At 38.9% G+C, this 13,833-nt stretch overlaps 1 protein-coding gene across 1 annotated transcript; it reads right to left on the reverse strand.

Annotated features, from left to right (window-relative positions):
• Nucleotides 1-630: 630 nt before the first annotated feature.
• LOC149232418 (uncharacterized) lies at nt 631-7,095 on the reverse strand. The gene is made up of 3 exons (XM_089381905.1): nt 6,560-7,095; nt 1,611-5,822; nt 631-1,132 (listed from the first exon to the last, which is right to left on the reverse strand). Exons 1-3 carry the CDS (start codon nt 7,093-7,095, stop codon nt 631-633), a joined length of 5,250 nt encoding a protein of 1,749 aa, XP_089238031.1.
• Between the last annotated feature and the right edge of the window lie 6,738 nt (nt 7,096-13,833).

The raw sequence follows: 13,833 nt of genomic DNA on the forward strand, positions 1-13,833 counted from the left end.
GATATGATATTATTTTATTAAAAATATATTCAAGTGTATCTAGGTTATGAACAACATTAGAATTTTTTTATGATTTTATGTTATTCAGCTAATAGGCCATTCTACAACCCAATATGGGGACAAGGTATAAGTATATCTATCTATGCTCAAAATGTACCTTATCATATACCTTGAATTTGAATGGATCATAAATTTATCTTCCACAAAATTTCTTCCCACTTTAAAATTCCAAATTAAAATTAAAGTTTAAATACCACATTAAAATTCTAAATTTTATTATAATTTTTATTATCATGTCATGTAGAAATCTTATTAAATCTAACATTAATATTAAAAAAATAATATTACTATTAATATTAAATTATGAAATATGATATTAATATTAAAAATTTAATATTAATATATTTTAATATTTTTTTTTTTACAATGTCGGCTACTCATATATTAGAAAAACTTTCTGAAGTAAGATCTAGTACATGGCGAGGAAAAGAGTAAGAACTGAGGTACAAAATCGGGTACGCAGACCCATAGTCCTCAAAGTTTCTTTTGATTGAACACAAAACGGTAGACAAACGGCAATACTGCCTTACATAAGAACCACCTAACCAGGCAAATTTGTAATGCATAAGATCAAGGATAATGAGCAGTGACCGAGTCTTCCTTTCGAACGCTGGCTCTAGTCGAGTTTTCTGCATGTTGGCTCTCAGTGAGAGTGCGCAGATGATCAATAACCGCCTCCATGTGGATGCAGCGGTCTTTAAGATCTTCAATTTCCCTTTTTCTTTTTTCCAATTTCTTTCTTTTGGAGTTTCTATCAGCATGATAGTCTTCTGTTAGTTCTTTAACCTGAGCTATAAGGTTGTTAATCATCACAGTATGTGCCTTACACATATTACAATCTTTGTTGTTGAAGATGTTCCTCATTGGGTCTTTGGTCTGGGCCTGGTTGGAGGTCTGGCCTTGCTGACCCGCCATTGGAGTAACCTGAGGGAAGAGAAGGGAGAGCGTGCTTTTGAAGAGGGAATCAGAGTCTGCCTTGAAGAGCGCGGGACCGCAGAGGAGCTGCGAATTTGAGAGGAGGCGAAGGGGCCTTTCGGTCTTCTGGCAATCTCTGCTTGGGGAGCAAGAGCGACTGTTAGAAAAAAACGAATTCACATATAACTGAAAGTTTCTTACCACAGGCTCAGGACCGGTGAGGATCCTTGAGGAGAAGTGTGCTACCCAAGTGCACCAGGAACTTGCTGTAGAAGATCGATCGCTGACAGAGGAAATGTTATGGAGCTGCCCACTGTTTATAGGTGACGGAAGGTTCTGCGCGCTGATGGATCGGATCTGAGAGTGCTCAAAAATAGAGTGAAAACGATCAGTTTCCATGATTACCATTTTGACATACTGATTGCAAGAGGTATGGACTTTGCTGTATACGCCCAGAGAGCCGGCCTTGGAAGGACAAGGAGTCACGCGGGCAGTTCGGACGCTGAGGGGTTTAGATGCCCGAGGTTGAGATGCTCCATCATTGAGCCGGAAAATGCAGAGAGATGCGACAAGGTGGCTCTGATGTCTGAGTTGACTACTCCCTTGGTATGGAACGACGGCTGGCTTGTGCTCACGGGATTTCCTTGGCATAGAATGAATTGTTTTCTCTGACCTGGCCGATCCTCCTTCTGACCGCTTGGTTAGCTTGCTGGTCAGCCTCCTTGTTGAAATTCCTGAGGATATGATTAAAATTGACTTCTCCTAACACTCTGACGTTCTCCATGATTCGATTCTTAATGTTGTTAAGGGCCAATTGTTTGAAGTCTCTACCTGAATTCATGGCAGCTATTATAATAGCTGAATCTCCTAAGATGAGCAGATTCTGAAGGCCTTTGCTCTTTGCAATGAGAGAGCCCAGAAGGAGGCTATAGGCCTCGGCTTTGTTGTTAGACATTTGGCCTAAGCCCCATTCAAAGGAGACCATAGTGTTCCCCTGCTCATCCTTAATGATCCCACCAGCCCCAGCTTGGCCTGGGTTCTTTTTTGAGGCTCCATCAAAATACAGGGTAGGCCTTTTTTGTTTCCTGATCCAGGTACTAATTTCTTCTTCGGTGCCGCGGAGCTTCCAATTCTGATTGCCATTCCTCTCTCTGTTGCCTACAAAAGGTCTTGGAGTAAGGTTGAATTTTCCCAGCCAGTCCTTGAGCCTTTCATCCTCGACCTCCAGGTCTTTCTCAGAAACCCCTGATGCTTCGAAAGACTCTGCAATGAGGGCAATGGATTTAGCCACGATACCTGTAATGGAAGGCTTTTGGTTGTTGAAGATGCATTTGTTACGTGCAATCCATATTTGCCAACTCAGATTTGCAGGGATGCTGTTCCAGATCCTATGCACTATGTGATTACCTTTTTTGGGTTGATAGAGTCTTTTGTCCCAGTTTTTGTGGAGGGTCGAGATCTGAGGAGGGAGGGCTTCTGAAGAGATAGCGCCAGAGAGAAGGTACCAACAAGCTTTAGATGTCGGGCACTCAACAAAGAGATGAGTTATGGATTCTTCTGCTGACCTACAAAGACAACACATAGATGGCCCCTGGATACCTCGCTTCCTGAGGTTCTCAGCAGTTAGAATTTTGCCGTGGAGAAGGGTCCAATTGAATAATTTGACCTTTGGGGGGCATTCAGGGCGCCATGCAGCTTTGTACAGGGGCCAATTGTTTACCACAGAGATGTCTTGGAGAGCTTTGTATCCTTCTTTAACTGAGTAATTGCCCCCATTTGGGTCCCAAACGAACTTGTCTTCATCCCTTCTGCTGGTGGGTGCTGAACCACTGAGGGAGCTTTTGAGCTCATCCCAGAGCTTGACTAAATTTAGAGGGAGATTGGGGAGGAACCAGCCAGCCCAGCTATCATGATCCCATAGAGAGATATCAGAGAGAGAGTTGAAATTCGAATCAGCCATCCATCTTTGAAGGGGGACCATGTGATGGAGGATTTCTCTGGCCTGAGACCCCATTATTCTATCTTTCCAGATGCTTATTTCTTTGCCATTCCCCGGAGCTCTAGAGATGAACGGCTTGCAAAGGGGGATCGTTTTCTTGATAAGGTTCCAAGTTGGAGTGCCTTGCCTTTCTATGATGTTTTCTGTTAGGATATTGCTGTTTGGGCCATTTAGGTATTTTTTCTTCATTATGGAAGTCCACCAAGCCCCTTTTTCATTTAAAATCCTCCAGATCAACTTGAAGCCCAATGCTAGATTTGCTAACCTAGGAACCCTTATTCCTAGCCCACCCTTTTCCACCGGAAGGATCACCTTATCCCACTTTACCAAACTGAACTTCTTGGTATTCTGCTTACCACCTTGCCACAGAAAACTCCGAATTATCAACTCCATATGATTGTGAATGCTTGCCGGAGCAAGAGCGATAGCGAACTGATATATGGGAAGAGAGGCGAGGACTGACTTGATCAAAATCGATCTGCCTGCTAAATTCAACCAGTGCACTCCCCAACTTTGCAATTTGCCTCTGAGCTTTTCAATAATCTTGACCCAAATCCCTGAATTGATTTTCTCTTTAGCCAGTGGGAGCCCCAGATACATGAAATGGTTCCAATTCAGCTGCGCTGGAATTTCCATGATGAGGGATATGCGCTGTAAGATATGGTTAGGGATGTTCCAGGTATACAACATGCATTTGTTATTGTTGAGTTTGCCTCCTGAGGCAAGAAGAAAGAGGTCCAAGACTTTTTTAAATCTCCTCGCCATTATGCTAGATGCACCTCCTATGAGAAGGGTGTCATCCGCAAACAGAGAATGATTGATACCTTTCGATCCTCTGACAATTTCAATCCCTGTTATTTCTCTTTTCTTCCTCAGATTTTCCAGCTTCGAACTAAGAGCTTCCGCCATAAGAATGAAGAGGAAAGGAGAGAGCGGGCACCCTTGCCTCAGGCCCCTAGAGCTTTTAAAAGCTTTGCTGGGCCTTCCATTTATGAGGGGGGCGGTCCAATTGCCCGAAATGCACTCCCGGACCCTGCTTATAAAGAGCTCTGATATTCCCATCTTTTTAAGGACTGCCTGGAGGAAAGAGTGATTTACTCGGTCAAAAGCATTGGCCATGTCCAACTTCATTATCATACCCTTTTCATTCCTAGTGATGCTACTTTGAATTGCCTCCTGGATGAGAATTACATTGTCAGCAATTTGTCTCTTCGGGACAAAGCCCCCTTGGTTCTCAGAGATAAGGGTAGGAAGGATGGATTTGAGCCTGTTAGCAAGGATCTTAGTTACTATTTTGTAGGAGACGTTGCAGAGGGAGATAGGACGGAAACGATTAAAGGAGAGAGGGTTGGGATCTTTAGGAATTAAGGCAAGGAAGGAGGATTTTATTCCACTGCCCATCTTGCATCTTTGGAAGAAATTTCTAACAACTCTGATGTAATCCTTTTTGATGGTGTCCCAGTGTGTCTTGTAGAAGTCCACAGTGAAACCATCGGGTCCCGGGGCCTTGTCTGAGGCCATATTGCGCATTGTTTGCTCGATCTCTTCCTCAGTAATTTCCTTGTCCAGCTCAGAATTTTGATCTTCAGAGGTTTTACATTCCATCGTGTCAAGAATTTCCATGCCATCACTGCTTTGCTGGCCCGCGGTGAGGAGATCTTGGAAATGAGCAGACGCAGCCTCCATGATTTCCTTTTGCTCTTTTATTTCTACTCCATCAACAGAAATTTTATCTATATTATTACCTGCTCTCCTGATTTTCAAGTTGTTGTGGAAAAAGGAGGTGTTCCTATCTCCCGACTTGAGCCATAGACATCTTGACTTTTGTCTTTGTTCCTCTTCCTCTTTTCTGTTCAGCTTGTACAGTTCCTTTTGGAGTTCCATCTCTTGGATCTGCTCCTCTTCCGTGTCTTGTCTGCTGTCTTTCCCTTGATCCCACTGCATGAGTTTGGCTTGGAGTGCAGATTTGTTTCGATTTTCTTCTATTACCTTGGTTTTGACCCACTGTTTGATGGCCCAACGCAGAATCTTTATTTTGGATTCCCAGACATAGTGCGGGGACCCTCTGATCTCTGTTGACCAATGTTCTTTAATCAGAGTTCGGAAATCTTCCTGATCCTCCCACGCTTTGTTGTATCTGAATGGTAGCGGACCCAGATTTTCTCCTTTATCCAATTTGAGTGCTACAGGCTTATGGTCTGAGAAGCTCCCTTGGATAATGAGACTTTTGATGCATGCAAATTTAACCACTATTCTGTCTTGGACGAGAATTCGGTCCAGTCTTTCCTTAATGTTGTTTCTACCTGCTCTCTTGTTGGACCAGGTGAATCTCCCATTCTGAGGAGGGAAGTCCACTAAATTGTGATTTAGAATGATTTCCTCAATGGCATCCCTAGAGGGATCAGCCAGGAAGTTTCCCCCCATCTTTTCATCAGCATTCCTTATTAAATTTAGGTCTCCCCCTAGAAAAAGGTTCCGTCCTTGAGTTTCTTGGAGGTCTGCTGCAATTGACTTCCAACAGGCATCCTTGTCTCGATAGTGTGGGGGGGCGTAGACATTATAGATAGTATATTCTTCTGTCTCTGTTATGTTTTGAATATCTGAGCGGATCCACCAGCTGCTTTGATTTTTATTTAACAATTTCCATTTTTGTTTGTTCCAAATGGTCCCTATGCCCCCTGAGGCACCAGCTGCGCTAACTGCTATTCCTTCATAAGTTCTGTTATTCTTTAGGTAGTTTTTGAAGTCCTGTTCATTAATTTTGGTCTCCTGGAGGAGGAGGATGTCTGGGTGTTCTGATTTAAGAAGGTCACGGACTGCGTTGACTTTGAGGGAGGAGCCCATCCCCCTACAATTCCAAGAGACCAGATTCATTACTTAAATAATTTGTTTTGAGGACCTCCTTTCTCTTTCCCTTTCTCGCCATTTCCTTTCATCTTATCCAGATAAGTATCCATTGGCTGTTGAATCCCTGTTGTCATTTCTTTCGCTGCCGCCTCATCCCTTACTTCCTTATTTGTTTTCCTTCCGACTTTCCTTGGTGGTTCTACGGAAGTGTTGCTTTCCTTAGACTTGTTCCGGGTTAATATTCTCTCTATAGTGTGTGGGGGGGAGGAGGGAGGGGGGGAGGAAGGCGGGGGGGAGGCGGGGGTGACAGGAGGGACTCTAGGGGAGGGGGGGGGGGAAGGAGGGTCAGCTTCTGATAAGGTTTCAAATGGGTTGGAGGATGCGGGCATGGTCGGCCTTGACGGAGAAGGGGGGAGAGGGGGGGCTGTAGGGTTGATGAGTTTTCCTTTAGGAGGGTTGGGCCTCTTCTTTTTGACGGTTTCCCAGGCTTCCTCAGTTGTTTCAGGGTTAGAATCAGAAACATTTGCATTTGCTTTACTACATCTATTGGCAAAATGTCCATACTCGTGACATACCTTGCACTTGAAGGGGAGCTGTTCGTAATCGACTTGCTGAAGGTGCGTCCATTGGTCAACTCTGAGCTTGATGGCTTCTGGTAGTCCCTTCCCGAGGTCCACTTCTACACAGATTCTTGCGCATGCGTGCATGTTCTCCTTTGGTTCCGATCTGTCAATATACTTCCCTATTCCGTTTCCAATTGCCTTCACTGATTCATCTCCCCAGCAATGTAGAGGGAGATGCGGGAGCCGGACCCAGACGGGAACTGCATTGGGGACATCCATCTCCGGGTCAAAATCCGGTGTCCATCTGTTCAGGTAAAGGCCTCTAGTATCCATGAAATATGGGCCGTTCCGGAAGATTAGGTTTCTGTCTTCCACTGTTTCGAATAGGAACGTAAAAAACCCTCTTCCGCAGAAGCGGATCGCTATCTTGCCTTGCACGATTGAGTTCCAGTTTCTTTCCACCCATCGCTGAACAGTGCGTGGGGAGGGCCATAAACCTGTGAACTGACCAACCAAACCTCTATCAGCTAGAGCAACTGCCGTTCTCCGGGGAAGGGCAGGGGCGAGCGGAATTTTTGGGATCTCATCCATTTTTTTGACGAAGCGAGAAGTAACTGGTCTGATCCTCTCCGAGGAGTTCTCCTGGGTGAGGGAGGCAAAAGATTTCATAAGATCGACCTGATCCGGTCCAGAGGGGCCCAAGGCCGCCATGGTCGGGGAACAGCCAGAGGCAGGCGACCTAGCAGCAATAGCTGCTAGGCGCAGGAGCAAGGAGAGGCAGGGTCGAGGTCAGGAAAGGCGAGGGGGAGAGAGGAGACACGGGGAAGGGGGAGGGAGGGAGATGGCGGGCTCAGGGGCGGGAGGCCCGATCGCAGACAGACCTCGCAGCCAGGCTGCAAGGCACGGGGAGGCAGGAGGGGCTCAGGGCGCGGCCATGGCGAGGAGCGCGCGATCCGTCATTAATATATTTTAATATTAATATTATTAAATTTATTAATTTTAAATTAATATAATATAAAATTTGTTATATTATAATATATTAGGATGTATATTAGCTTCAAATATACAGTTTGAGTCGGCTTAATGGTTAAGAGCATGTGTTTCCTCCCAAGAGGTCGCATGTTCAAAACCAGAGGGAGGTAGAGTATGTATGCCTTCGTAGACTTAGCAGTCAAATAACTGTGCGAAGGTGGGTCCCTTGTCCCACAAACAGGGGGATCTCATACACCAATTTGGTGTCTCACTTGGTCGTGACCTTAAAATTGCATAATAATAATATATAGGAGGGAATAAAAAAGAGCTAGAGTGATAGAGGTGGAGACATAGCGGGAGTGACAAGGGAAAAGTGGAGATAAAGTGAGGGAGAGAGAAGAGGAGGAGTGAAGAAAGAGATAAGGAGAGGAGAGAGAGGGAGAGAAGGATAAGAGAGAGATGGGAGATACAAAGATGGAGAGAGAGAGAGAGAGAGGAGGAGGAGAAAGAGAGGGGGGATACAAAGATAGAGAGAGGGAGAGGAGGAGAAAGAGAGGGGGAGAGAGATGGAGTTGGAGTCAAAGATAGGGAGGGAAGAAGAAATACATATAGAGAGAGAAAGATGGAGTGACAAGGGAGAGATGGAAAGAGAGTGTGTATTTTTGGAGGTGAGATAGAAAGACAAAGAAGGAGAGATATAGAGAATGAGAGAGGGAGGTAAAGTGACAAAGTTGGAGGATGAAGAGAGAGAGAGAGAGAGAGAGAGAGAGAGAGATGAGGGGAAGATAAAGAGGATGGTGGAGAAAAGGAGAGAGATGAAGGAAGAGAGAGAGGACTTGAGAGGGAGGGACAAAGAGAGATGGAGATGGAGGGGAAGAGAGAGGGAGGTAGGAAGAAAGACATAGAGAGATAAAGGTGGAGAGAGAGGGAGGGAGTGACAAGGGAGATCGAGAGAGAGAGGACGAGAGGAGAGTAGGAGGGAAGAGAGATAGAAGGGGAGTCAGAGGGAGAGAAGGAGAAGAAAAAGGGAGATGGAGAGGGTGAGGGAGAGTGAGGGAGATATTGATAGACATGGTGAAACAATGTGTATGTTTGTGGGGTGATATAGAGAGGCAAAGAAGAATATACATAGGGAGATGTAGAGATATAGATGGAAGGGGGGGAGAGGGAAGAAGGGAGAGATAGATGCAGGGAGGAAGAGATATATAGATATGAAGAGAGAGAGTGTGTATGTTTGGAGGGGTGAGATAGTGAAAAAAGAAGGGGAGATAGATATAGATGGATGAGGGAGAGAAATGGAAGAAAATTGTTTGCATTAGATGCATTGATTTCATTAACTTAGATGTTAATTTCTAATCATGTTTGATTGCTTGCATTAGGTGCATTAATTTCAGTGTAGATCTTGATTCATAATCCTATTTCATTGCTAACACTAGATGCATTAATTTTAATGTAGATGTTGATTTCTAATCCGATTTGGTTGCTTATAGATTTCAGTGTAGATGTTGAGGTGTAATCATATTTGATTGTTTGCAATAGATGCATTGATTTTAGTGTAGATGTTGATTTATCATCCTATTTGATTGCTTGCATTAGTTGCATTGATTTTAGTGAAGATGTTGATTTCTGATTTAATGTAACTAGATGTATGGTGTATATTAATTTGAAGGTAATTATATTAACATTGAGCATTGATTTCAGTGTAAGGAAAATAAATATTGATGATGTGCATTGATTTCTATGTTATAGTAATTCAACCACAAATGAAATACTTGATTTTTCATCTCATATAAAATGTCTAATTGCATGATGAAGGCATTTTGATATATTTTTTTAATGAGTGTAAGCATTCTTGAGCCACTGTTGTGGCATCATGAATTTGTAGCAAAGTCTATTTATAGATTAAGAGTCTCCATAATAAATTTGAGGTTAATTTCCACGATTAAGAATATTGTTATATGTGTTTATAATAATATTCATAAAGTTATAATTTAGTTAATTCTTATGAAATTTTTAATTTTATAAATTTGACATCTATAATAAAATAAATGTTTATACCTTTAAAATAGATTGATGTTTATGCTTATAGACATTCTTTAGCTTTTATTTTATATAGTTAAACTAGTATATATATATATAAGATTAATTAATAATAAATTTGCAAAATAGTAATATGAAAAGTGAGATTATTTGGATTTGTAAAATTAAAATTTGATAATATAAAATTAAAATAAAGTTATAAAATAAGCTAATGAAAAACAAGTATATACATTTTTGGTTAAGGTGGGTATTTTTTGTTTTTATTAATATTTATAATAACGCGAAAATAATTGAAATATAATTTGATTTTAAAAAGAACTAAAGATTTAAAATTTCCTTATATGAAAAGATGTGGTTTGAAGATATTTATAAAAACCTATTTTTTCTAGCGAGTATATTTTTTCATTAAGCTGTATTAAATTTTCTTTTGACTATATCTCTAATATTCCATATTATCCTTTATAGATACACTATACAATTATAAGATTTTCATTTGAAGGAATAATGCCACATGTGTATAAAAGGGAAAGATGATAAAAGGGAAAGATGAAGAAGAGGTAAATAGTCTTTCTTTAAACATACTATTCACATATATGAAATGATGTCGTTTGAAGATATTTATAAAACCTATTTTTTCAAGTGAGTATATTTTTTCATTAGGGTATATTAAATTTTCTTTTGACTATATCTCTAATATTCCATATTATCCTTTATAGATACACTATACAATTATAAGATTTTCATTTTAAGGAATAATGCCACATGTGTATAAAAGGAAAAGATGAAAAAGAGATAAATAGTCTTTCTTTAAACATACTATTCACATATAAAAAAACATAGCTATGTAATAATTGACCATTCCTTAGCCATAATAAAATATGGCCAACTTTTCTTTAAACTTATTGTTCTCATTGAGGGAACCTTAAATGAGTTAAGTAATCATTTCTCAATCTTATTATTTCTACGGAAAGAGAACATATGAATGGGTATACCGATCCCTCCTCCAGCATAGAATTTTTGTTAAGGAGATTCACATGGAAAGATTATTATTAATATTTAAAAAGAGCTCAAATAAGGGTAAGTTGATCTTTGTTTAAGCACAAATTTTATATTTATAAGATTATGGGAAATAGTTTGCCAACACTATATCAATTACTATAGTGTTTTTAGAGATGAAAAAAAAAAAAATTAATCAAACTAGAAATACTTTGAACAAATTAGTTTTGAAGTAGAAGTGGTCTATATTGAAATTAGACTTGGGGTTTTTTCAATTTTTATTAAAACAATGGACAAGATTTCATGTTAAGGGAATATTCTTTGTCTAATACACCATGTGATGCATGAAATCAAAAGTATTTCAATTGTTTTTTGAGTTTCTTTATAAAGATTACAAAATAAATGTAAATATTATCTGTTTGGCCATTTGTTAACGCAACAACTCCATTGTCTTCTGTAGCTTCTATTCTTCCACCCCTTAGATCAACTCATCCATTATAATAATAATTTTTAATAAGAAAATGCTCAGCTTCTTTTCAACTTAGTGTAATTTCATTTAGAGATTTGATCTATTCCTCCCATTGAGCCTTGACTTGATGATTGGGCCTTCTTGTACAGTGGAAACCATATGATGGAAAGCTAGAAAATTGTTATGTTCTATTGCAATGGAAGAAAGCAATGTCACACTTCACATTGTTGCTACTACAAACCATCAAATCCTTATGTATCCTCATAAGGTTTTCCCTTTAATAGATCAAATCACCACACATTCTAGATACTTGGTAGTTTCCTCTCCATTGTTTCTTTTAAATTAAATCTAAGCATCTCTTGTTTCCTCTTAAATTCTCTCTCGTTATAATTGGTGTTGTTAGGTAAGTTTTTCTTAAATGTGTCTTCTTTCAACCTAATTTTTAAAAATTAATTGAATTCACCCTTCTTTGGAATTTATGAACCTAGACATTGGTTTTAAGTTTTTAGACATAGAGTTTTTTTTTGGAAACGAAGAATTTGCCTCACAATCTTTTGATGTTGTATGGTAATACTTATTTTAAAATATTATTGTAATTTCTATAGATTTGTTGGAACCAAACTTGATTGGTCTCATTTACAAAAGCTTATTAGCATATAAATGATGGAAAATGATATTTTGTCCTATATCAACCACATTTACTAATATGATTGTGCTAGTTATGAATAAATTAAAATTTTCATAAAGTAAATATTAGTGCAATTAAAATTAAAATATGAATATAGAAATATAAATTTCTTTAATAAATTAAAAAATATAAATAAAAATGGCCTAAATTATTTTGATTATTTAAATATTATAAAAAATGATTGAAATTAATTTCAAAACCTTATAAATAGTTTATTAACAATTTATTCTAAATAACAAAATGAAGTCTCACTTTTGGAGCCTGTGCTGTACTAATTGTCTCCATGCGTGAGAAAGCTCTTTGGCAATATATTTTTTTCCTGAATAGGGTTCTACGCCCTCCGAGTTTCTGTTCTGCGTGCGTTATGGATATTTTCTACTGGTTTTATAGGGTAAGGACATGTTTTATGCTGAACGCCTATTCTGAGATCTTATAAACCGATCCTGCTGAAGATATAGTGAAGTAATGGCGTTTGTATTTACAATGACCTGTATGTCTCACTGCTGGGTGCTATGCAGAATGTATGTTTCTTATTCTTGGATAAGAGCGATTCGGTCAACCCAATTTTGGTGTTATTTTTTCATAAAAGTTATGTCTCATTGCTGAAGCTGGTTGGAAGCTGGTTGGTAAATGACCTGCGAAAGGTTTCTGTTAGTGTATTTTGATGTTGATAACTTGAGGGAAAGACCTAACCAGCCATATATGGAAAGAGCTAACCAGCCATATATTGGGTATTTAATGCTTTCAGAGTAGCAGGCTATTTAAACCGATAACACGGGAGCGGGTAAATTCGGCATTAAATAATATTTGCCCGCTCCCGAAGTGGGGCTGCTCTGAAAGCATTAAATACCCAATATATGGCTAATTAACTCCAGCCCATGCCACTCCACCCAAAGACCATTATCAACCCTACCAACTTACCTTCAATTTGGATGGCAGGTTGCAAATTTATTATTGCTATCCCTAAAATTTATTATTGCTATTTTTACATTTGCTTATTGATGAAACAAATGTTTTAAAAGTCTAAGTGCTTCTTTCGTACCTTTTTAAGTTTTCTTTGCCCTTAATGGAATTCTAGATTTACCTAAAATTTTATTATAACAGGAATGGATGAGGTTTTGCAGGAAAGCATCACCACGATCTCTACTGTACTTCAAGCTACCAATCCTTACTGTGATCAACCATCTAATGATGAGCACTAATTTGGCCATATGGTGAAGAAGCTTCTACTAATTTGGGCATATGGTGATATTTTGTTTGAGTTTCCGAAGTAATTACTACACCTGGAATGGTGGCCATGGAATGCAACGAATAAGCTGTCGACGTCGAGACATTTTTTTTGCAAACGCCAAAGAGAAAAACCGTTTGCTAATGAAAGATGGAAAATGAAATTTGAAGGCGTAAATTTCTCATTAAGGATTAAGCATTATTTTAGAACGAGATTCCCCGTTTCACGATGGGTTTCAAATTGAAATTCTTTCATGCGTGTCAGCTTGATATCCCGTTGCAGAACAATGCACAGAACTCGTGAATTGTAACAAGTGTATCGCTTGACAGATCGCAGTTGGACATATGGCGAGCTCAAAACGAGGAAGAGCTAAAGAGAACCGACCCCTTAGAAAATTACTGATAGAAAACAAGTGCTGCTCTGCTTACATTTGTCAGCACTTTGCTTATGCTTATGAATAATTATTGCTTATACTTCCTTGTGATTATTGTGTTGCGCTTCTCCAAGGAATTTAACCTCCGTTATACCCACTGTCAGAGGATGGTTAGATAGATTCTGCATAGGTAAAGATTATTTTATTTTATTTTTTCCAAAAAATGGTATATTTAATATCTTATAAAAATATAAAAAAATCCGAAATATATATTGGATGGCCATATATGGAGTGCAGATAATCTAAATGAGATATAGATATTTAATAAAAATAAACTCAAGAGTGTTACCACCGTTTTGTTCAATTTGTTCGGCATCATATTTAATTGTTTCTCTTATATTACCAAAAAAAAAAGAACTATCAATTAAAAATGTGAAAAAACAAAAGAAAATGTGATTTGGTTTTTGAAATAGAAGTTTACATATTTTTGGCATTAGGCAGATTATTAAACTTTTGGTATATTTGATTGAAACAAACTATTTTATGATTTATAATATAGAAATAAAATATTTTTGAAGTTCTTTAATATGGTGCTATCAAGAAAATAAGAAGATTGGGAATTATTAACTATCTATAGATTCTAGATACTTTGATTTTTGGAAATATGTAACACAGCCCAAAGG

This window comes from Pinus tabuliformis, chromosome J (assembly GCF_031772625.1).
Source record: "Pinus tabuliformis cultivar Carrire ecotype Pingquan chromosome J, CPIR1, whole genome shotgun sequence".
NCBI classification, from domain to species: Eukaryota; Viridiplantae; Streptophyta; class Pinopsida; order Pinales; family Pinaceae; genus Pinus; species Pinus tabuliformis.